General features: G+C 27.8%; 1 protein-coding gene across 1 annotated transcript in view; it reads right to left on the bottom strand.

Moving 5' to 3' along the window:
* Nucleotides 1-26,744, bottom strand: part of LOC123305295 — a 79,349-nt gene that overhangs the window by 1,834 nt on the left and 50,771 nt on the right. The window contains exons 3-8 of the mRNA XM_044886978.1: nucleotides 23,104-23,237; nucleotides 6,524-6,636; nucleotides 6,333-6,448; nucleotides 1,884-1,962; nucleotides 1,514-1,809; nucleotides 50-195 (exon numbers count right to left, since the gene is read on the bottom strand). Coding sequence (XP_044742913.1) covers nucleotides 50-195; nucleotides 1,514-1,809; nucleotides 1,884-1,962; nucleotides 6,333-6,448; nucleotides 6,524-6,636; nucleotides 23,104-23,237 — 884 coding nt within the window. The remainder of the gene's footprint in view (nucleotides 1-49; nucleotides 196-1,513; nucleotides 1,810-1,883; nucleotides 1,963-6,332; nucleotides 6,449-6,523; nucleotides 6,637-23,103; nucleotides 23,238-26,744) is intronic.

Genomic DNA, 26,744 nt, shown 5'->3' with positions numbered 1-26,744 from the left:
CAAATAAATTTAGGTTTTTTATAATTTAAGTTTTAAAAATTTGATTTACCTCAGTTCTTGCACATGCGCATGTCATTGCTGAACATAAGAATATATTTATAATAAGCATAATTAGGAACATGATCCCTAAAGCAATACAAAGCCATAATAACCATGATGGACGGATTGTTCCTTCATCACATAATTCTGATACCACTAAAATACAAAATTTAGAATTTAATAAATAAATTTTGGTACCATATTCTCTTAAAAATAAAATTAAACAAGCGGAAATCAACAATTGACTACGATCAGTAGTTAATTGTTGGAATGCCCTATATAGACAGTGTTGAATACGAGCCCTTGCATTTTTTCTTATAAATAAGATAAGGCGAAAAAAACAACCCGTAGAATAAAATGGTGAATAAATTAGTATTGTATGGCGTCATGAATCCAAAAATTGATTTTACAGTAGCAAATTCATAATCCATGTTAGAGCCTCCAGGCAATATAATTCTCCGGAAGCCCCTGGCTGATGTGAAAATTAAAAGTCGCCGTAGCTTTTTTTAATCTTCGTAAATCATCTTGGCGTCCTCTTGTGTGCGATTCTTCTCATAAAAATTTGTCTTTTCCTCCTTTTTCTTTTTTTAGTCTTCGTAAATCAACTTAACTCCCCCTTGTGTGCGACCCTTCTCATAAAAATTTGTTTGTTGTATCTTCGTAAATCAACTTTCACTCAAGGCGTATAATATGACGTTCACTGGCCATATTTAATCCTATTTTAATAAACATAGGCTAAGTTTCTTAATCCGAATAAACAATTTTTTTGGCAATGAGTACCTACTTTTTGTTTTAAAATCTTAAATAATTATTTTACTGCTACTTATTATATATTCTTTATGGTATAAGAGCCCATAACAGAAAAAGACACCCATCTAACACCTCAAAATTATAAATTAAAAATGACTGTTAGAGATTTACTTTATTTTATTTAAACAAAAGTTTAAATATAATAAATGTTCCTTATTAAAAAATAAACAACTTTTGTTTGAAACATTTTTTCGTAAACATCGCTATTTACTCGTGAGAGCGCAAGTTAACTTAGAAACATTGAATAGTATGTATATAATATTTAAATAAATAATGGAGTTTAACCTCCGTTTCTTTGACATATACGCCTTATAACAGAGGGCACCCACATCATTATTCGTTAATCTTTATTTATTTAACTACAAACATATCTACAATTACATTTTGATGTGAGTGGATTCGGTTACTTCGTTCTTATCCAAGCGACGACAATGTGATCAATTCTGCACCCCTATGTATTAACAGGTACCTATTGTTTATACTTTAAATGTGTACGTTACATATATTATGTATATGTTTGTTTGTTTACCTTTCTTTACTTACATGACGTAAAAAAACAAACGAATGCGTAATCAACACTATCTATACATGGTATTTCAACGATTAGCTTAGTCAATTGTTTGTTTTCACTTGTTATATATAGATATATGTGGTTGTTACTTACATGGAGCCTGGCCAGGATCTAAAACAAATACTGTTGTGGAAGCCATTAAAGCACCCTCATCATTTGAAGTATATACATTATTTGCTAATGAACGTGAAGCACTTTGTGCACTTGGTAAAGGTTCAAGATCTGAGTCACATGATATATCAATACATGTACCACGACAAATACCAATATCACATTGAAAATGTACTTCTGTACTTTCTGGAAACTTGAACATGGAATGGAGTGTTGCATCGGCAAATCCTTTTTTCTCGTCATACTTGAAATGTGTGATAACAGGATTTGCTGGACATCTATTTGTTAGGAAAAATTTTTAATTATTAGTCTGATTAAGTTTTACTTTTTTTTTGTTTATAGAATAACTTACCCTCTTTCGTCTATTAAAGGTACACTTAGGTTACGTTTATTAAAGGCGAAGCAAGATTTTACTCGAATTCCATATGTACCTGTAAAAAAAACAATAGCCGTTCATTTAATAGAAAATTGAATTTTTATAAAGAATTATGAAATATAGTCATTCTCCTGTGCAAAAAGAGGGTTCTTAGGAATGGAAAGACTACTGTCTGTCAGCGCGTGGTAGGTATTTATTTAAAGGCAGATTTAATCGATAGGAATAATAAAGCTATTCTTTATGAAAATTTGTAAGCCGCTCAAAAATTAGCAATTTTTCTTAGTTTGAGTAAGGTTTTTCAAACGAACGAATCTCTAGTGTACAACGTGATTTTTTCTTACAATAAATATTGTGTATGAACTATGAAGTGCTGTGTTAATATAGATATCCGTCTTCAACCACCAATACTCTAACTAATCGTTTCTGTTCAACAATAAAATTGATTAACTTTTCGTTATTATATCTCAATAATGAAACGGTCATTAATTTAATTTTTTTTTAAACTCAGAACAAACACATCAATACTCAGTTATATTTTTGAAAATATGTGAAGAAGTTGGGTGAAGAGAGAGATGCCTCAATGCTTAGCTTAAAATTTGCGTGGCAATTCGCAGTGATCACGTAGAAGAAAATAAGTGGAATGAATTGGATGGACTCCCATTCATAGCCTCGTTTCCTTTTCATTCGATTGAATAGCAACAAAGCCATAATTAGCTGTTTGTTAATTTGAAATTATACTTTTCCAAGCAAATATGAAATAAATTTTATTAAAACTCAGGTTGAACAAAGTAAATAGGAATCGGGCTATATAAAAGTTGTCTTTTATTCTTAGCACGTTAACGATAGTTTAGTTTTATCGTTGTTTGTGTAAATATGGCAATAATATTAATATTTTATGAACGACACTAACGACAGTGATAAAAAGTCGGCTCGACAAAATATCGTTGCGTACGTTTTGGCCTTAATTACAGTAAGTATTTTGAGCAAGAAATAAAATGGATAAATTAGGAAGTTAATTGATTGAAAAGTCCGCAAAAATCAAATTTAATTAACTAGGAGTCCTCCCCAATTGTGTTATCTATCTGATAAATTACTTTAACGTGATTGAAAAATTAAAAACAGTTAATAAATTAAATGTGAAATCAAAAAATCTAAGCCAAAAGTACTTATTAATCGAAATAACAAAAACCGTTATAAAAAAATATTTATATTAGTAGAACATAATAAATCTGTATTGAATAATAATCAAATCATATAAGATGATAAGTGTACCTATTATTATTTTTAATTCATTGTTTCAAATAAAATAAATAATAAATAATGCAGTTCAAAATATATTTAACCATCCATAAATGACTATTATAATCTTAGATTGCTAAATCACGATAGTATCAGATACTTTTTAAAAGTTTACTTATGTCACCTTTCTTCGTAAAGTATCCATAACTTTAAATCGATTATTTTCTCTCATATGTGGAAGGCCTTAATTGTGGTGTTTATTTATTTATTTTTTTTTTAAATATTTCACCCGTTGATTAGTATACTGTTCGTTTTAAATGTGGAGTCCTACTTACTTATTTGTTTTATATTATTTATTTTTATCAATTCTATTGAAAATGTTTTTAAATTTGTACTACACTTGTGCGAGTATTTCTTGCCTATTTTTAAAATTTTAATCTGTATTTTTTAAATATTATTTAAATAAAAAGTTCTATCAACATTATGTAAATAAACACGATTTAAAAAATTGACATCAAAAGTAAATTTTTTAAATACAGTGCCACCTCAATAATCGGGCAATATTAAAAACCAGAGGGTGTTGGATTATTGGATTGTTCGGATTACTGGATTGTGTAGAAAAATGCATTATAAAAATCATCACTGGCACGAAAGTCATCTTTAATGGTAATTATTTTTATAATTAGTATAATTTATAAAAATTATTTGTAAAAAATAAATTATAAATATTAATTATTTATAAAAATAAATAAAACCGGAGGGCGCCGGATTATTGGACATATCGGTCTATTGAAGTGCCGGATTAGGGAGATTGTACTGTACCTATATAGATAATGTTAACTTCTGTGTTTCGTAACTGCTACTACCAAATACATTTTGGGGCAGCACAATTTGTAATTTAACTAATGAATATACATAACTTTTTGAATACAGTCTATCTAAAATTCGTTTTCGTCATTTTCGTTAAATTTGAGAATTACGAATACATTGTGGGCAACAATGTACATGTATATATATATAGCTGTAGCTATGCAAAAGGTTAAATATTTATTATTTTTGTTTCGAAATCGAAATCTGGGTAATCGATAATGTGATTTCCATTAATTTCAAAGTTTTTTCCAGCTAAATCTGTTCGTAGCATTAATTTATTACTACAAAATAGAATGATCTCTACAAGTAGTTAATTATTAAGAATAATCCTGGGTTTATGGTTAAAAGGATTTAAAATTCGGAAATATAAAATGCTTATATTTTTATTCCTAAAAAAGCTTTTATACCGTGTGACCAAAGGTACATTGATGCTTGCCCAAAGGTACAAGCAGACATTATACTTTTGGATAAAAATGCTGCGTTTAATTTACAAAAAAATGGTGACACTTCTAGAGAAGTGAAATATTACGATAGAAGTGAAATATAGAAATTAATTCGCTATGATTTAGACTAAACACAAGATCTCAAGGACATGAAAAAAAGAAATACCATAAACGTAAGTACTTATGAACTTAACAAGGAATATTTTTTTAAATATTCTGGTAAATTTTGTGGGTCATCGTAAAAAAATTTCCCACTTCTTACACCATTTTGTAAAAACATAGTTTCCTGCAAAATAATTAAGATAGCATAAATTGAATAGACAATTTACCATCTAAGAACTTATTAGGATATTTTAATATAGAATTTTCTCTAGATCTAAAATCTACGTACTCTGAAACATAAAACCCAAAAATTTGAAGGGGGCTGCAATTTTTTTTCCTGATTCGACTATAATAATTTTTATTTATCGTTTTCTACAAAAACGGGAATAGGAAGTTGATCAGCTAACTCAATAAAAATTGAAATAAAATAAGCACGCGCTGTATGGTTGTTGATAGAGACTTATGTTTAGTGAAAACATCTATGATACTATCATACATTTGTTAACTTAATTATAAATTTTGCACAACGGTATTATTTTTAATACCAAACTAATAATAGACCTAATGCGGCAGTCCAGTATACATATAATATTTATACAATATATAAATTTGTATTGTGTAATAAAACAAAACATCATAAAAAAAAATTAAATATTCAAATGTGCCGCGAACTGGAAATTATAAATAATATACTTGTCTATAATATCTGATTGACCGACCGACCGACCGTCCGACCAATCATAATTTAAATATATTGTTTGTTGTTGTTATTTCTGATGCGCTAACGATGTGCACTTTGCATGATTTGCATAAAATGTGTATCATAGAGAATATAATAAGTTTAATATGCCGCTTTTGTAGTAATTTCAATGATCTTTTTAGTATATTCTTTTGTTTAGTACATCGATCCCTACAACTGGCTACCGAGTATCGTGGTTTCATACTGGTTGAAAAATTTGATAGTAAAGAAGCAGCTTCTTGGATTCTGATAATTCCGATTAGAATGCCTACAAAAACAGTGTATTTTTAACGAACGAAAAAGTGTTGCGTTTTTGGAACTATGTTCCTTATCGCACGATACTTGTTTGCTGGTTGGAAGTTAAAACCAAAAAAACTACAACAGCCAAGAATTTTGAGAAAATACAAAAATATTTGTCAATAACTGTCAATTTGTCAAAATTTTATGTTATATCATTGAAAAAAAATTGAGTTTTGAAATTTATCAGAAGTTAAAGAAAACAGATAATTTAAAGTAAGTACAATGCAATTTTTATGTTATGTCATAATAAATATCTTAGAAAAACCAAACGTAATAATGTACTCACATATATTGGTTTGACTACTAAATCAGAAGTATGTCTTTTTTAAACTAATACTACAATTTTTTCATACAGTAAAAACTAAAAGTAGCTATAAAATTAAATTTTTTAAAGAGTCAAACAAGTTGAACATTTGACTTCTAAAATTAAGAGACTGTATATGGACATTAAGTTCTACCGTGTGGATACCGTATAACTGTACCCAAAGGAAAGGCCGCTGGTCAAGAAGGGCTCTAGATAGGAACGAGTGGTGTATTCTTGCCCAACCAATGAGATGAATGGCTCCTATTATTATCATAAATTTTTAGATCTTTGTCTGCTAAACCTGCTAAGGTATAATACTGTGTGTCTCTTTAAAAAACTATAAAATAAAATGAAAAAAAAAGCTGCATTTGGTTCAGTTGTATAAATTGTATATACTAGAAAAAGGAGGAAATCAGCATATTTCTTACCATCTGGTCGAGATATTTCTGCTCGTAAAATATATGGATGACTGTAAATGGCTTCTTGCACTTTTCTGTCCTTTTCTTTGTCAATTAGTCGAAGTGATACCAAACTTGTTTCATTTCTACAAATGCAAAATAAGATGGTGGTATAAGATTAAGAAATTTTAACTTTTCTGTCTTAAAATTTAACAACATACCTTGCATTTTTAAATCCAGCTTTACCACATGTTATGACATAGAATTTATCGTCAGCTAATTCTAAAGTTTTGTGTATTCGAACAGCAACGGGTACTGATCGTTCTTCGGTTTTCTGGAAAAGAAGAGGAAAACAATTTTATTAAGAGATTCTTTTATGCAGATAGAAATGTTCAGATTATACTTTGAGTTTAAATATATTCTTTTTAGGAAAACTTAAAAGGAACAAAAGTAACTGAGTGGAACAAACTAATATATGCAAACGGTAACACATGTAAGTGTTAGATTAAATGAGACTGTAATTAACTATGTCAAGTTTACTATAGGCCAAGAGCCAGTGACCAATTTTAGGTGGGCATTTCAAAAGTCACGAAACTTTTCATTGTAAAACCTCAATACCTACAGATACTGAAAAGCCACTTCTAGCAGCCATGTGTGGCCGGGGTGGACTACCCTAAATTTTTAAAGAGGGTAAGAAATAAGGCTTATTTTTGTTAAAGTATAAGTCATAAAATTTTAGGAAATTACTTTTGACAATATTTTTATATAATACAATTTTTGCCAGAACATTTACATCCCTCCTAATTGTTGCCAGAACGCTATAAATAATTATTAAAAAAAAAACCCAATTTTGTCATTTTATTGTCAGTCTTGAAATTTTAACAGAATAAATAAAATAAATTCATAATTCATAATATTTAATGCCAGAACGAAATTCCATCACCAACAGTCTGCCAGAGCAAAAAACAGGACCGTGCGAGTGCGAGCCATGCATATACAAACCCGTGATTGACAGGGCTTATTGGGCATTGTTGCATACGATTCGACATCTCAGTAGTCGTTTACGAACATTTACGAATGTTTACGAATGTTTTACTTCAAATGCTAAACAAAAATATACTCAGGTGTAATAAAAAAAGGGCGCCGAAAAATTCTCTGGAGGTTTCATTAATTATTTTCAACAATAAGTTTGATAAAAGCCTTGTTATGAGCCTTGATCTTGCAGAGTTAGGTCTAGGTTTCGCAGAGTTGGGTCTTGATCTTAGATAGACAGATAGGGTCTTGGTATTGGTCTTGTCAAAATGGTACTATATTGGTCTTGGTCTAAATCTTGAAAAATTTGCAAGAATAAGACCAAGACTGCAAAACTGAAACCGATTTTGCTCATCACTATACAGTTTTTATTTAAATAATAGAATTAAATAGATCTATCCTATCAATATCAATGCTTGTTGAATAATTTTGAAACTAGCAGATTACGAATAGTATGTTTAAAAGGGGGTTGTGATTTCGCCCCTTGGTGCCCATAGTTATACAATAATTGGGATATTTTTTCCTATAAATTCTGAAAATTTTTCTAAAAATCCCGATTTTATACTCGCCATGCTTGCCTTTATATAGGTACATAATTTAGCGGGTTGTTTAAAACATTCTAGCCAATCGTAACTAATTCCTATCCCTATATATTTTATATGTTTCCCTATACAAGTCAATATTAATTTTACTTATTTTAAATCAAAAAATATTTTCATTTATGTTTTAGAGCTAACGTAATTAAGCCGCTATTGAATCGAAGGTAAATATCGGAATCATCGGAATCGGTTATTTTCCTTACTTTTTTATAGTATTCAGCTTTAAATATACTTACACAAAAAAATAGGAAGACATAATTCAAATTGCCTGTTCACTGTACAATGAGAGAAATGAAATGGAAATATGATGAAACAGGAAATCCTGTGCTTTAAACTTTTTAATCATTGTTAGAAATTTAACTTTAGTATATATATATATCAGTGATTGAACCACATATGTTAAAATTTCAAGGACATAAAATTAAAAGGGGATAACTTAAATTCACTGTACAGTAAATGATTTTCCAAACCTCCACAATACATTTGTAGCCTCCACACATTTAATAATTTCAATAACCGTAAAAATACATTAATTTCAATTATTAAACAATAAATAAATACATTATTTATTTTATCATTTAATTATTTGTCAAATGCGTAGGTGATTTATTATTAAAATTTACGTAACAATTCAAACTAACAAAAAATTATTTGCTGTTTAATATTCAGGTGACCTCTGTATACAGGCATAAACAAAACCCTGGAATGACTATAATCAAAATTCTTTTCTATTTAAATTTTTAAATATATTGTGTGAAAAATCTATAAATTCTAATCGAAAGATTTTTACATTATCAAAATATTTGTTTGCTGTTTAAAGCCACACATTTTGATATTCACGAATTGATTTGTGGTTTTGTTGAAGCAGGATGCATAATGGCATAAAAATATCTATACTTCAGACTACAGAGAATTTTTTCCTGCATTAAATTACAGGAGTTATTTTTTTTTATTTAAAAAGGTTCAGTATCACGTAATGAATGTAAATGCACAAAATCCTTACAAAAATAGGCGGGAAAGTGCCTCCATTTTAAGAAAACCGTTTTAGACTATATCTTCATAACCGTGCACTTTAGACCAAAAATGGTAATAACTTTTTTTTTGTAGATAATTAAATTTCCTATCTCTTTTAATGTTAAAAAAACTTCAACGGGTGGTCGCTGCTTTTGCAGGTAAGAAGACAAACTATTTATTGCTAATTATGTCACTAACGTTAAAATTTTTCATATATTTATTGAATTTTCAAAATTAAACGCGTTATAACTTCATAAATATTAATTTAAAAAAAAAAATGTTTAGAGTAAATGTTTTAGGATATTTGTAGATTTAAAAGTTAAGTTATTATCATTTTCTTGTTTAAACAAATATTAGAAGATAGATACATAGGTCAAATAGTCAATAAATAAATCGTCATAGTTGTATAAGTTATAAACTGTTAGTGATACAAAAAAAAAAATGGTTTGCAAAAAAGGTAGGTTTTTCAATTATCTGCAATAAACGTTATTATCATTTTTGGTCTAAAGTGCACGGTTATGGAAATATAACTTAAGACGGTTTTCATTAAAATAGAGGCACTTCCCCCACCTATTTTGTGCATTTACATTCAGAACGTGATACTGAACCTATTTAAATAAAAAAATAACTCCTGTAATTTAGTGCAATATGGACAAAAGTAACTAGCTTCTATTTAACCTGTAGTACTAGTAAGGTATTGCTTATCTGACAATTCCGAATGAGATAAGCGACGGATTATAAATTCACTTAATAGAAGACAATCATATGGTGTTCTGCCACAAATGACAAATTAAGATTTCTATACAAAAGAGAAAAAAGTTTATGATCTTCTAAACAAATTTTCTATAACAGTATCTTAGAGATACTTTTAAAATTTCTTAGGTTAATTAACCTTTTTAGTACACATACTCTTAAATTGTACCAGTTTTACTTTTACTAACATTGCTATTGCCCTTGATGTTTAACTATTTTCATTTGATATCATTTTGAAAACTCTTTAATCAATTAAGCTGTGCATTTGAAGAAAAAAAGCTATAATGTTCTTTGTCGAAGTTTGTGAGTTCAGGTCAGTTCAGTTATATTGTTTTTGCTATACATCATCGATAGAAATTCTAGGTCTGAAGAAAGTCTAGGGTAAGGAATTACTTCTATTTATATGTATAAACATGGAGGTAAAAATATCTATTTTATATCTGAATGAATTTATTTTGTTTTTAAATGAAAAATTATATTTAAATATAAAAAAAAAACTAGTTATGTGATGTCGATTAAAACGAGAAATTGCGTTGGTTTTCATATATCTTTTAGCTCATATGTTGTTGAAATTTACATAATATTTATTTATTAATATGTCAACAATTTGATCTCAAGGTAACTAACAATATGCTTGCTTGCTTTGTGTTTTTAAAACAATAATTAATAAATTATACAAATAAGTCCCGTAATCATTCGTGATTTATAAGATAACATTTTTTTAGAGGTTCTAAAACTGGAAGATTCGGTGTGATATAGGTAATATTGACAAATATGGATCGATTTAAGTGATTTGACTGCCATCTGCTGCGATTTTTATACCTAGAAATTTTGTTGAGTGAAGCTTTTTCAATTTCAATGCCTTGCTAATTTCTTGGCATAATTCACTCTCACCCCTTCGTATGTCAATGAAAATAATGTAACTAGGATGAATGAATTCATAAAATTGTATGCTTAGTGTAATTTTTGAAACTTTAAATTAAAAGTAATAGTTTGTTGAAAATGGATTTCATTTCTTTTAAGAATCTAGGAGCAGAGTAGCAACTTAAAAATTATGACTTGATTTTTGTTATATGCAGTTGAAATACATATAAATCAATTATTAAGGTTTCAGGGGGGGGGGGGTGTGGCTTTTAATTCATTATTCAAGGTTAAAGTTGAAAGTTTTTATAATTTTCACTTTTAATAAAAAAAAAAATTTTTTAATAGAAAGTAAACATTGAATCATGAAATTATGTTTATCTTATCTTTGATGATGAATTTTGTTTTAACTTCATGAATCTACACGAAAAATAAGAATACAATTTTTGGATACCTGCCTTAGTTTTCGAAATATCGAAAGCTTAATATTTAAATAAAATTTTCCATATTTCAAAAATTACGCCAGATATCGAAAAATTTTATTATTACTTTTCGTCGTATATCTTCAAGATAAAACATAAATCACCATCTAAATTGAAAAAATATTTTTTTAATTTGTGGCTTTTACTGAAAGTATTTCACTTTTTATTCGTGTTTTATAATAATTGGTGGAAGCGCGGTGAAAAAAATATTGTTCTGTAAAGGATTATATAGTACTAACAGTTTCTCATCCACTTTGCTAGACAATTTCAACTTTTCTTATATATTATTTCTCTAGTCTATTATTAGTCACGGGTATCAAACTGCGAAATTCCGCACGGATCGAGCTAGTTATAATATAATTGTACTCAATTTAAAGAACTGCTACTTTGTTTTTTAAGTGTATTTCAAAGACAATTACAAATAAGTATAAAATAGATTATTATGATATATTCATATCTCTTAAGTAATGTGCTACATGGTTTTCTTATAAAATGTATCTTTATTTATGTTTCATTATGTAAGAACTTATAATGAAAACGCATCTGTCTAATACTATAGATTATAGAAATAAATAAAAATAAGTAAACAATATTTTAAAAACCTAAATACCAGAAAACTGTTTTTTTAATATACCTACTTTAAAAGAAGTACATATTGTGAAAAGAATATCAAATTAAATGATCTAAATATTTCCTTCAATTTTTTTATTGTTGATATTGTTGATAGCTGCCTTGACAATTTTTATCATTAAAGTGTGAAATTTGTGATTTAATTATAAAAATCAGGTCAAAATATGCCACAGTTTAATTTTAGAATTTTTAATGAAAAAAAAAACATTTATTTATTTATTTATAAAATTTTAGTTATTTTTAGTGAATTCAAAACAATTTTTAAGATAAAATCAGAATAGTGTGATGATAATTTTTTATTAATTTGCTACAAAAGTAATATTTAAAAATAATTTTGATAAAATCAAGTGTGAAGATTTTTTATTAAACAAATTGTAGGAGTACACTTTTATGCTTAAACTAGCAACTCGTTCGATTTGCTTGAAAATGATAACAGACAGTCTGTTAGACACATAGACGAATATATTTAAAAGTGTTTTCGGTAGCTAAAACTGGTGGAAGGTGTTAAAATGATTTAATATTTTATAATGCAAAATTTGAATTCATAACTTATTTATAAGGAGGATGGCTAACGGTTAATTCTAATGGGAGTAGTATATTGCGGAGTATTGGCTATGATTTTTATTCATCAGTAAAATCTCAAAAGTTAGAAAATATATGTTTAGGATTCGCGAGTAGTATTTGAATATAAATATATGTCAGAAAACTTTGTATTTTAACGTACAATGAAGTTTGGAAAATTGTTTATCTAGTAAAACGGTTCTGCCAGCAAAAAAATGATATTTACGTGTCAGTATTAGATTTGAAAGTGTGAAATTAATGTTACCGCCAAACGTTGACATCTTAAAAATTTGTTTTCTCTTCACTTATTTTAAACAAAGTTTGAAATGTTTTTTACAATAAATTTATGTGTCAATGTGAAAAAATCTGTTTTAATATTTATTTTTTTTAACTCCACGATCACGGTATTTTGTTATTTTAATGTTTTCTTCTCTGCACTTCTATAATTTTTTCCACATTTCACAAAAAAGGTTTGTTTTCTACGTTGGACTTTTTGGATTTCGAAACCATGTCCCTTATTGCACGTTACCGTTCTGATTTGTTTGCTGGTTGAAAGGTAAAATCAAAAGAAGTGCAACAAAAACACGACATCAAAATCCGACCATTTTCACCTAGGTCACCTAGGAAACTAAAACTTTTTTAAGCTATTTAGCTCGGTATGAATTTTGAGAATATGCAAAAATATTTTTATAATAGAGAAGTTGCATGTTTTTAAATTCTATATTTTTTCGAAAGTTTACTAAAAATTACTAAGAAAAATTAAAAAAACATTTTTTTTAAATTGATTTTTCATGTAATTTTACAATTGAAAATGGTTTTTCTAAACTATAAATTCAAACGGCAGTGGCGTCAGCCCATCGTTTTAGTAACGCCACCGCATGGAGAAGTGATAAAATAACATGCAGAATGATAAATGATACAATTTGTTTCCATAGAAACAAACTAAAAAATGTAAATTTAGCGTGATTCCGATTGGCTCACAACCTCAACGAGTGTAAATACTGCCGTTTTTTTTATTTAACATTTTTTAATTAATAATTAATAAAAAAAAATGTATTAATTTAAAAAAAAATTACTTAAATATACTTTAGATGAATTATTCTTTAATTGATATATGAATTTGTAGTCAAAAAAAATTTATGCAAGTTCTCTATTTGACAATTTGTTCTACTATTGACTTCTAACATTAATAACTTAAATTTTCAGAAAAATATCTTGTAAATAAAAAAGTAAGTGCTACATTTATAATGTAAGAAGATACGATAGGAACATAGTTTCTACCAGGTGTCTCACGAGACCTCTCTTTTTTTTATTTGTTACTTTGTCGAAACGTGCATCAAACTAAGCGTTGTAAGTCGCAGGATTTATGAAGATTACAGCTTTCATTTAGAGCGAATGTGTTTAAATCTCCAATCGACAAGGAAGATAAAATATAGTAATTTTCAAAATTTTTTATGTTAAATAGGTTGGTTATTATTCTAAAACTTTAGTTTGGTTTTTTGTTATGAATTAACATAATATTAATTTGTTTATATTCAATGTCATTTGAATATATTAAATATACAAAAATTATTATATATTCAAGTCACGAATAAAAATATTATTGAAGTTTATAGCCATCAACTAACAATGCTTACTAATATCACTAAAAGGACACTTATATTTCTACAATTTTTAATACCCGAGTTGATTCACTCTTAAAAATGTCAATTTTTACAATTTTTCCATTAGACCGTAGGTACAGATGAAAACTAACTTTCGATGAATTGAAAGTGTATATAAACAAATTATACCCTAAAATGTATGATTTTAATTTAGGTTATATTGGCTGTATACGAAGGACACAGTCTATAGAGCCCATTGTGATACCATATATGTGTTTTACCACCCTTCCGCTGATAATTTCATTTATCAGATCCTCAAATTCAGAAGCTGAGTGCACCTCCTGCGTGCATATACCATGCACTACACCAGCCCATCACAACTATCAATTAAATTAATTTTGTTGGAATCGAACCCGCTACCCTAAGCATACCGCGGGCGGAACTGGTTACGCCTTAACCAACTGAGCTAATAGGGCTAATAAGATTTTAGAATGTAGAAAATTATTATTAATTTACAATTTTCATCCCTTTTAAAATCTTTTATTTTACGTCACTTATGTCCTAGAATTTTGCAATAAAAATTGATTAATTTTGCATGCATATGTAAATCGGATGACAATGCATATTTATGGCAAGCATAACCTGATTTTCTCACCACTTCCACCATATTTGATATATATACGTTTTTAGTTTTAAATTAAAAATTTAAATAAAAAATACTCCTTAAGGCTATTGTCTTGTACTTAAAATTATACTAAAAAGTGAAAAATAACTTTTCTTAGCCTTTGGCTTTTATAAAAATATGATGTGGATACCAGATGTCTTTCTTGTACACTAATAAAATAGTATTCCCAAAATTTGCGATAATTTTTCGTAGGAATAACGAAATAGGAGGTGCAAACTAAATAAACAACAGCCCTAATTCTAAAATTTAAATATTTCACGACCATAGTAGTTTCTTTGCGTTGAACTAATTACGAATTTGAAAAAGCGTTCGGAATCTAGTCTACATATAAATTTTGTTGAATTAGTTAAAATGTAAAAATTGATTGATATTTTTTCATCGATGTAAAAATATCATATAAAAAAGCATATCGTTCTTTGAGTAGAAACTGTATCGATATTTCTATGATGTCTAAGTTGGAGCTATGATCCATTTTTCAGGCTAGATACCGGTCTAAAAACAAAATCATAGAATTTCATCTAAAAATCAACAGGGGAAAAATTTTTGGTAAACTTACTCGAATAATATGAATAACAACCGTATAAATTATTTGGCTTCAAACATAATTAAAATTCAATCATCAATATAAAAAAAATCCATTGATCAAGTCATTTCAATGGTAATAAAATATTTGTTGTATGACTAAGAATTGAAGTGTTTGAATTTTTTTTTATTAATAAAATACTGACCGGTGGCCTGGATAGTTATGATAATGATATAAGAATTATAATATTCATTACGGGATATAATATGATGGCATGTAAAGGAATTTACAATTATTGAAATTAAAATTAACTTTCAGTTTACAGGGTTATTTGGAAAAATATTCGATATATAATCTAATGAACCGGTAGTAGTTTCCTATCTTAGATTTCTTATCTTAGTGAGAAGGCAATATCAAAAATAAACCTATGTTTACTGGAATAAACTCCAGGTTTTTCCAGATTATTTTTCCAATTCATCAGAATAGGAGAAAATGACTCTCAACGAAAATATTTATAATAATAAAAAGGGGGATATCAGAAGATCCTTCAATGTCGGACAAAACCATTTGAAAAAATGAGCATCGGTCAGAACATTCTCCTAGGAGGCAAACATGTGTTGGTTTCTTTTTTAAAATTACACAAAGCTTCACCAGATTTTGTTTCAATACTTACATAAAGCATATTCAAAGCCACTGCTAAGTACACCTACTGTTAATTTCTTCTGTAACTTTAAAGTTTCAAAAAATTAAAGAAGATCAATCAACTTCAAATTTTTAGGGTAATTGTTTTACAATATCCTTAATAAGTAAAAAAAAAATTAGAATTTTCCGACAAAATGCCCAATACGAGACAACAACCTTAATACTTATTTACTATTACTTGAAATGTGCAAAAATATTTACTATGATTCAGTCAGCAAAAATATATGCGGAAAATATTGATTAATATATTATGGTACCGATTTCACGAACTAAACTTCCATATCTAATTTCCGTATGATTAAAAACACTTCCTTATTTCTACCACTACTTGAAAAGTTAAAAATTATTAATGACATTATGTCAATTTTAAACGAACAATATAGAATATATATTTTAGACACATACACGTATATATTATATGGAGACTGCAACGATGCGTCACAATGCAAACCCATTACTTATTTTTTTAAATAATTTACACACTGTTACAAAATTGTGCGTTTTACAGTGTTGCTAGTAATAGAATTTTAAATATTGAAGAAATATGAAGAAAAGTTTAGTTATGTTATTCCGAAAATATTTTGTCTTCAAATATATTGTCGGAAAATTGATTAGAAGCTCGGAATTTTTTGTTTGTGAGATAATATTTTATATATGTAGATGTTATTGGATTCTATTACAAATGAACCGTAATTCATCCGTATTTTGTAAAAAAAATCGTAGGTATATCAATTCTGTATACTTGTGCATCTCGCCTCGCAATTATAAAATGTTTACAATGTTAATATTTTAATATCGATTAAGAGAATTGTGATTGGTATGGCAATAGCTTACATATATGTAATGTCTTTTAACCTAAATATGATTAATTTGCCCAGTTATAACAGAACGCTTTATCTCAAGATATAGTTAATCGAGTGATATAACCTTTTTTATAATTTATGTTATAAATTGCGAATTATTTAAGAGGAATTAACATAGAATACAGATAAATTTGACGACCTAAAGATTGAAGTTTTCGATCATATAGAGGATTTTAAATACTAGGCTTCAACTATAATGGAAAAAAATTATGCCAGCTTTGAAATTAAATTAAGAGTAGCTGTTGAAGCTTTACTAATGCTCTGATAAAGTTACTGCTCAGGCGTAGGCAGCTTATTCTGGGTTCTTAATATGGATTTTATCAGAGTGCTATAGACTTGAGAATAATATATTGTTAATTGAAATTAAAAGATAGTGAATAAAGGACGGTTAACAGAATACGGTCAATGGTCGTACAAAGGATAGGAGAATCCATATAAAAATAACTTGATGACGTGGAAGAAAGCCTAAGAAGAAAAGGGACCAGGGGCTGGAAGAGGAAAGTATCTCCTAGAGTAGACGAATGTCGTTCGAGGTCATGGCTTTCCGAGAGCTGTTGCGCCATGGGATATAATTGGTAACAGTTCTACCATTTCTTAAAAATTAATATAATTTTACAATATTTTGTATTTGATTTTGCTTGCATTTAAAATTGATAGTTTGGGTTGATTGTTTGTTGGTTGTGTTGTGAGTTGTGACTTATTGAAATATTTTCCATGAATGCATTTTACTTGATTTCATTATAATAAACAACAACATGATTATCATGCAATATGAAATGAAATAAATATAAATAATTAATAATAATAATAATAATAAATAATAAATAATAATGAATTCTTTTAATAAATAGTTTTACTTAGGTATATTTTATGTTTACTAATTAGCTAATTCGTTACTCATCACATTACAACATAATCATAAACTATCTGTAGGTACTTATCAGATTCAGTCAATAAAAAAGTTTTTATTTTAAATGATTATAGACAGAACTATAAATTGATTTTGTTGAAAGATCTATGATGAAACTTATAAACTCTGTGCTATTATGAGACATATCAATAACTTTTAATAAGAATAGAAGTTTGAATATACAGTAATATTTTTAAGGATGTAAGTGCCCCAGTCGTACCCCAGTCGTAAAACAAGTCGGTGGAAATTTAAAAAAAAAAAACTATTTAAATAAAAAAAAACTCATTGTGCCCGACTAATTAAGGATGTATGAGCACGTTAGTAGGGACAAATTTAAAAAATATATATTTTCAATTTTGATGATGAATTTTATTATAACTTGACAATATAAGACGAAAAGTAAGAATCAAATTTTTCGATATTTGAAGTAATTTTCAAAATATTGAAAATTGAAAATTTTGTTTAATTAAACCAAGGCAGATATAGAAAAATTGTTTTCTTATTTATCGTTTACATTCATGAAGTTATAACCAAATTTATCATCAAAGTTGAAAATAAAGTACAAATAATTTCAACCACAAGTCTAAACTTGCCTTGGCGTCCGTCCTACATTAATTGATTCAATTCATCAAGAAACCAACACATTTAATAAGGGTTTTGGCTTTTGGTAACAATTTCTTGAGACTCAAGATGGTGAGAATATTGTCATCCTGATCAGAAGCACAAATGAGCAGTTCCCTATATAACTTCTAAAATTAAATGCAATGTAAAATGTGTACGGTACTTCAAACCCTAAAGAAACTCGAGTTGAATAAAGAATTTGAAATCTTTTTTTGTTTTAATTTATTATTTTTTCTGAAATATCGATTTTTTAGGAAGTCGGAAGACGATATATGTCACCGTTTTGAAGAGGGTCGGTTAAAAGATTTTACCTTCGTTATTCTATTATACTCTTATTATTAGTGGCGTAATTGAAAATTTATCGGATTCTTATACATCTGAATTATAGATAAAGAGTTTTATCGTTTTATAGAAGATTTATCTGGATTAACGGTGGCCGAAATTATCACGATAAAACCACATTTTCTTACTATACATAGATATTATCAAGCCCTTATACTTATACATTCTAAAATAAGGCCTTTAATTAATTGCAAGCGCAACGAGCTCTGTAGCCGAAGGCCGTCTAGTTGTCTAAGGGATGGAAATAAAGCTGGTGTTTTGGCATCGGGATAAGCGGGAGCAAGTGAGTTGAAGGACAGCAATATTCTCAAGTAATATTCTTTTATAACTTTAGAGTGATTTATTTATTTTGGAAACTTTGCTTTTTTCGATTAATATCCCTTTTTAACTTTTTTTCTTTCATTAATGAGGTCTATTACTTTGTAAAGTTAATAATATATTATAATATTTTGTATACTGTTGGTGTATAAATAATTGGTAAAGTGCCAAGCAGGTTAGTATTCTTGGTTAAATTTTAATCAAAATAAAGGTAATGCAACAAAATGTAAGTAAGTAACACACATTCTTGTTGTTCAAATTTGTTTAGTAGGTTTTAATTTTCCGAGCCGTTTATTTTACGAACTTTGAAAAACACCATTGATAATATTTTACATAGAATAATATTCACGATAATATTAATTCAATGAAACTATGATTTTTGAAATAAAGTGCACCAAAACATAATTTACAGATGTTCAAGTGCTTTTAAGGTAGTTCCTCCGCGACAGTCCAGTCAAAAAGTTTTGGACTAATACTATCATTCAATGCATTAACTGTGCTATGACTATTATACATATACCATATATTATTTTCACAAGACTGTAGTTACACACTAATTTATCTCCTATACGTATACAGACACACACTATGATATATACGTTTACCATTAGTTTCTATATCCTTTCCACAAAAAACATCGCTAAAACGAGTTATTTATTTAAGTTTTTTATCGAAACTATATGGTAAATAATTTTTATTTATTTTTATATATTTTCTAAATATAGTATTCTACATTATATTAGTTTTTCATAGAGATGGTGAACGTCATTCATTGATAAATAAATATAATATTTGTAAATTTGTGTATTTTTATACGCTTCTCCCATGTACACGTACAAATTGCGTCACTTTTAATTGCTAATATCTCATGTATGGCATGGTAAATCATCTTCTAATTTTAACAGCATGTGTATTATGAATTAAATATTTTATATTCTGAGTTTTGAGAAATTCTTGAAATATCACTTTCGTGTAGGTACTACCTTAATATCTGTAAAAAGTATATATATACTGTGTCCCCTATTTGAAAATCAAAAGTTGAATGCTGTATCTCCTAAGATGATGGACCAAACAATAATAGACTATGTTAAAAATGACTAATGCATATATTTTATTTGTTCATAATTTTCCACCCAAAGAAAAACAAGGGGATGGAGTGTTAAAATTAGTCACCAAGTATACACTCGCGATTTTGAAATATGACACAAAAGCAATTGAAGACAATTTTCTAACCTTGACATTCCATAAGTTTGATTTATTGATGATGACATAATTATAGATTTTAAACACTTAAGCAACATTTATTTTAATTATAATGTAAAGTAATTGTCTGAGGTATGCTGTTAAATATTAAATATGTATTATTTGTATGGACTGGACTTCCCCACCATTTTTACAGATTATGGATTATATTTTTAGAACATTTTATATTACGAATTGTATTATTTTCAAGAAAATAATATTACGAATTATTATGACGAAGAATTCAGAGATATAATGTGTTAAAATAATAGGGTAAAAAGTTGTGCCTTAGACCATCCTAAAGTAATTTGAAAGATATTAGATAAATACAAAATAGAGGTACGATAATTGGCTCAAACTGGATGTCATTGGGTAGCTTTTTAAGAGCAACCTATCAATAGAAGTAGTAAAAGGATAAAAATTAACTATTTAATAAAAAATAGCCTACTTTTTTATGATCTAATCATTCAATAGAGCACTGTTGTTTTTTTACGATTTAAGCTTACTTATGGCTGTTGGCATCATTAGTGATTTTCTCAATCAAAAACAAAGTTACCCTATTGGAAAGCAAGAAACTGAGAGAAGGGGGTTTCACATCCTTTTATTTCAAGTAAAATAGACATAATATTTCTGGTACAAAAGTAAAAATTTATTCTTACATTTGTTTATTTACAAGATGATTATTGTGCCTTGTGTTTTAATTCAAATTTTACCCAAATCACTGTTTATTGATGGATATTCCGTTTTGCTATATTTCAGTATTAAACATGTTTCCAGGTTATAACATACAGAATGCTGAGGGGATAAAGTTTGATAAGCCACACCGTCATGTATCTTGGATTAAATAACGTGCTGTATCAGTGATCAAACATCGATACTTAATGTGATAATTATTTTATCCTGTGCTAAAGAAATTGAAGGTGTTACTGAATGTTCAGAGATGAGAATGTTTAGTAGAAAACTGAACTGTGAAGATTGTACCGATTGAACCTTAACACTTTTAGATACAGTCAATGAGGGTGATCCAAAATAATTGGTGGGTGTGATCCATGGTACATTATGATATTGTATTATGGACTAAATATTCATAAAATATAAATATATTTTTTATCGATAGCTGATTATTATTTAAAATCTCAAAAAATTATATGAGTTTGGGAATGATTGTGCTACGATGGTCTACCACGGTACGATGGTCTACCGTGATGTTCTATACGAAGTGTTGTTGTGCTCATGTTTTTTTAATTGTTTTGTGTGTTAATGTCATTATGCATGTAAGGTTGTTGTTCAACAATTCCAACTGTATATTAAAATAAGTGTCATCAATATAAATCATTGAAATGAATTTTAATTTCATGTTCCATACTACCAAGTGGTTACTAAAATATTATACATATTTTGATCAAATTTTAGGTTTCCTAACCAACCTTTTGGTTCATCTAATTAAGGTTCTTAGTATTGGGGTTCTTAGTATATGGGAGAGATAGAAAGACAGTAAGACTATATTAATTTATTATTCTATTTCTATTCATTTTAAATCATAATTTAGTATATGCGATTGCGAAAAATGGATGTGACCGAGCCCAAACTTTATAGAAAAAAATTTAAAAACATTAAAATAATTTTTTTAATTCATTATTAAAGTTTGAAATACTTATAATTTTGATCATTATAAACAAAAAAGATCCAAAATGGTGATCAATTTATGCCATTATTTTCTTCAAAGCATCAAGGGATTTTGGTTGCAGCTGATGATTGATCGATTGTATTGGTCGAAATACTATTGTAAAATACCAAATACAATTTTTAAATGTCGTTAAACAATGTATTAAAAATCATTAATGTGATTAATTTGTACATTTTAATTAATGACATCTAAATAGAAAAAATTTTTACTAGAAAATTTGAGTTTGCATCAGCCGGAATATTGCATTACTTATATAAAATTAAAAAAAAATATGTGGATTACTTTACTGCAAGAACCGGAATTAATATATTTTAATTTAATATTTTAGGAGGTTTAAAGTTACATAAAATTTTCTTAAAGTTTTTCTTTATCAGCGAATTTTGATGTATTTTTTTAGGCCGCATAGGCTGTATTTATTTATTTACACACCCTAAAATGCATTAATGAATGCCTAGATTAACTTAGTTGTAAGTTAGGTATACTATGGTGGTATTCTTAGATGACCTATGACATTCATTTTCATTCATTAAAAACCAAGTTTACCCGTCCTTAGGCATTACTTCATGAATTATTTAAACGCAAAAGTCTTTGGATATAGTGAGTCACTTTCTTATAGCTAAAACTTATCAATGACAAAGAAGATAGTTTCTTACTTCTTAAAGTGGAAGCTTCTATAATAGCCGTGGTATACAGGCAGTTAGAGTTGAGAATGGTTAAGTTTCATCTAGTAACCTACCCTGTTGTTCGCATTACTGCTTATTATAAGGGCCCGTCAAAGGGAGCCGCTAGAAGAATTACTAAGTTTGCAGCATTTACATGAAAGGTTTGTTGAATTTCCTTTCAGAATGTACCTTAACTGCCTTTTTAAACGTACTTTTATTACTTCGACTTGTATAGAGTATAGATTCTTTTACTTTTTATACATGAATGTATTATCAAAAACAAATTACAGATTATAAAATTTGAGTGGTAGTGGCGACGGAGAAGACATGCGTTTTATTAGTAGAGCGCTAGGTTTTAGTAAGAAGAATAGTTTGATCTCTTTTTGCAATATACTGTGTATTAATTTTGAAAACCAATCTGACCCTGTCTTATATAAAATAAATTATAATTTGATCAATTAAAAGCAATTATTTCTTGCATAAAAGACAAAACGAAATGGTAATAATTAAATTTACCTAAAATGAAAACAAACAAAAATCTTTAATTTATAAATTTTGTAACAATAATTGAAACATGTCAAGGTATTTCTTTAAACAAAATATATAATAATAATAATAATAACTAAAAATAAAAATTACTTAAAAAGATGGTCTAATTAAGTAACAATAATAATTAAAAATATAAATTAAAAAAAGAAAAATCAACTTACATTATTGACTAAAACACCACAGTAGTCGGGTGAACCATGCTTTGCTAATAAATTGATACCAAGTTGCACAAATTGACTTCCGTTTCCTGATGTCATACAGGCTGGTGTCCGGAAATCTCTAGCATGTACTGCTCCTGTAAATAATATTATTTTGTATAAATGAATTGTAAAATGTTTTGATTACAAAATTTGTTTTAAATTTACATTTGTTTATAATTTTTTTGTTGCAAATCATTTTGTTTTCTACTTCTATGTATATAAAAATGACTAGCCTGATACCCGCCCGTTTTACTGGGCTTGTAAAGACATTACAATTGCGTTTCTATCGAATATATATATACATTCGATAGATGCGACTTTGCTTTATAGACAAACATTACCTAAGCAACGCCTGTCGTTTGTACTCCAGATAATTGCGGAATAAATTCTCATACATAGTTCTTTTGGTTTTATTTCGTATTTTATATTTCAGCATTTTCAGACGTAAGAGCAAACTCTTACAGACTTAAAAGTAAAAAACACCGTATTATAGCTTCCACCTCTTTTGATGTGCACAGTTTTCAATTTTATTAAATGTCATAATTCATTACGTATATCAGAAAAGTTGGTCATGAATGGTTTGAAATTCTAATGATTTTATCGATTTTCCTATAAGAAAAAAATATTTAGTATCGTAGAATATATTTATTTGTAATTCGATACGTGCCAAAAAAGCAGATAGTTTATAACTAACGAAGGGGTTGAAAAATAGTACTACTAAAAAGTAAGGTTTTTTTAATAATAGATGATGTTATAAATTGTGATAATAATTAGAGTAACAAATTTGATTCGTAATGCTGTTTATTTTAATAATTTTATTTTAATACGTAGGTTTATAAGTTTTTACTAAAAAACAGTAAAAACTGTATTATTATTATTATTATTAAAGAAATATTTCAAAGTAAACGAATATTAGTCATGCTTTAAATTTTAATACGTATTAACATATGCTCCGATTATTATATAATGATGATTCTTGTATGTATCTGAAAATGTTTTTGGATTATGGATCAATGTAGTTCTGCGGTTGAAATTAACATTATATATTAATATTTACAATAAGAAGACTAAAAAATAAAATAATTTTTTACAATAAAAAAACCGACTTCAAAAGAAAAAAATATGCACTAAAAAGTAAAAAAATAATCTAGTTAAAATTATTGTTTTTTTGAAGTCGGTGTCAGCCAAGGGAACAACTCTGACAGAACAGTTTGCTATATTAGCTTGGCTGACACCGACTCCAAAAATAACAATAATTTTAACTACATTATATTATCGTTATTTTTTTACATTTAAGTGCATATTAACTGGTTTAGGAAAAATTTTTCTTTTGAAATCGGTTTTCTTTTTGTTAAAAGTTTTTTTTATTTTGTGATTTTTAGTGAATCTGAAGTACACTAACTAATTTGTCACTAAAAAAAGAATCATCGAAATCGGTTGGTGTGATATTGAGTTATTTATCCTCTTGCCGTGCATACTTAATGCAAATTTAAAGTTTTCTCATGGATGCCGTTGTCAGAAATGCGAACACACGGGAGTCACCAGATTTCAAATAGAATAATCAAAATTGGTTCACCCAGTCGAAAGTTCTGAGGTAACACACATAAAAAAAATAAAGTCGAATTGATAACCTCCTCCTTTTTTGTTTGAAGTTGGTTAAAAATCATCAGATCTTTTCTAAATCAGTAGAATTATTATTTGGACAAAAATATTAAACATTAGAACATACAATTTAATTATAAATTAATAGATTGCCAATAAATAATTAAAAATATTTAATTTAATTAGCATGTATATACAATGCTTAATAAAAATTTTATTAAAGTATACAATTTTTTTTCTTTAAATTATAGATAATAACATTGTAAGTATAATGAAACACAGCAGTAATCAAAAATATTCAATAAATTCTATTATATGGGTTTATAGTGGTATTATAATGTTGTACTATAATCAAACATTAATTGAATCTAGGCCAAAAGTCAAGAAAGTTCGTTTTGTATCCATACATAAGTTTTATCATTAATAATATTAATTTACCTACTACTATTACCTATTGCTTTAAAAAAATCCATTAATCTGTCATAATTCTTTTAAATAAATTTATTTTAAGAAATATTTTTTATTTATTATTTATTTTCTGTATAAGAGGAATGCATTTTATAATAATATTTTGGGTCTGTTTTACTTCAAAGTATGGAGATATATTGATCACTGTAATTTTATAAATTTATAAAATTTTATAAAAAAATAAATTGGCAGTACATAGTCGGTCTGGTACTGAAGTCGTGTTAGTGCAACCCCTGTAGTTCACACGACTAACTTCCCCGAGAGAAAAAAACATTAAAAAAAGGATTTGTTAGCCTAAATAGACTATTCTTCGAACATGAACTGCAGCTTATGCTGGAACGATCATTATCTCCATAGATAAATGATGTGTTTTATCTACTTTTCATATTCTGTTTATTCAGTTTTTTCCAGTTTTTTATGACCATTTAAAAAACGGCTCAACTAATTCTGCTGAAAACTCTTTCAGTTCTTAAATACGCGATTACGCGTCGAATAAGGCCAGTGTAAGTCACGTGTTAATGTTATAGCTGGTTCGGGAGATAATTGAGGCGAAAAAATCCGAACGAACATACGCACATACGTACACACACACACAGACATCACATTGAATTGAAAAGGTTTGATTCGGATATTGCGGCCTTGAAGCCGCGGAAATATGTAAAACTGAAGATTTTCAAAATCGGCACCATTACATTAACTTTCTCTGGGAAGTTAAAAAAAAAAGTAAAACAGAAAAAGTAGATCTTAGATGCATGTTTTGTTGAAGTTGATTTAGACTGAAAACTAAATACATTTCTGTTAGCCATTTATAAAATTTAAAAAAAAATTATTACAAGTAAAAGATAATTGCTACCTCAAGATTCTGGGAATTTTACACTAGTCTAAAAATCAGAATGTATATTATTAAAGCGAAAACAAAGATTTAAAAGCCACCTATAAAACGCATCAAAACTTTTGACATTGATTTATAGATCAACTAATTTTAAATATTCGAACATGTAGGTCGTAAAATTTGAATATTTAAAACTATTATATACACAGATTGTTAAGTTTTATTATATTTGTTATTTTTTTAAAATTATTTTCAGCGTTAAGGGTGACTTTTGGGAGCACGACGTTCTTAAAAAATTGGCCAATTTCACAAAATATTAACACCCATCTTCTCCGTAGTCGAATTCCAAATAGTTATTTTATTTATTACTAACTGGCCCGGAGAACTTCTTACCGCCTAACAGTCAATGAATGTTGTTTTCGCTGAGAAATTTCAACTTTAAATACAAAAATTAAAATGCAATTATAACCTTCACCTTGTCCTCACTTATCCCCTCTTTTGTTTACAATTTGATGGATTTTAACTTTTTAGTGCGGAACCTGATAGGTCATGTTATTTGCTGACAATGTAGCATTCTATAGGCAAAATAATTTTTAAAATCGGTTAAACGATGAATTAAAAAATGACAGATTTTTATACAAACTTTCATCCCCTTCCTCCTTTGTTTGGGGTGAGGAATTTAAAATAGTTATTTTGCTAT

Source organism: Chrysoperla carnea, chromosome 1 (genome assembly GCF_905475395.1).
Source record: "Chrysoperla carnea chromosome 1, inChrCarn1.1, whole genome shotgun sequence".
NCBI lineage: Eukaryota > Metazoa > Arthropoda > Insecta > Neuroptera > Chrysopidae > Chrysoperla > Chrysoperla carnea.
The sequence above is the reverse complement of the archived record's forward strand: the minus strand, read 5'-3'. Positions and strand labels throughout refer to the sequence as shown.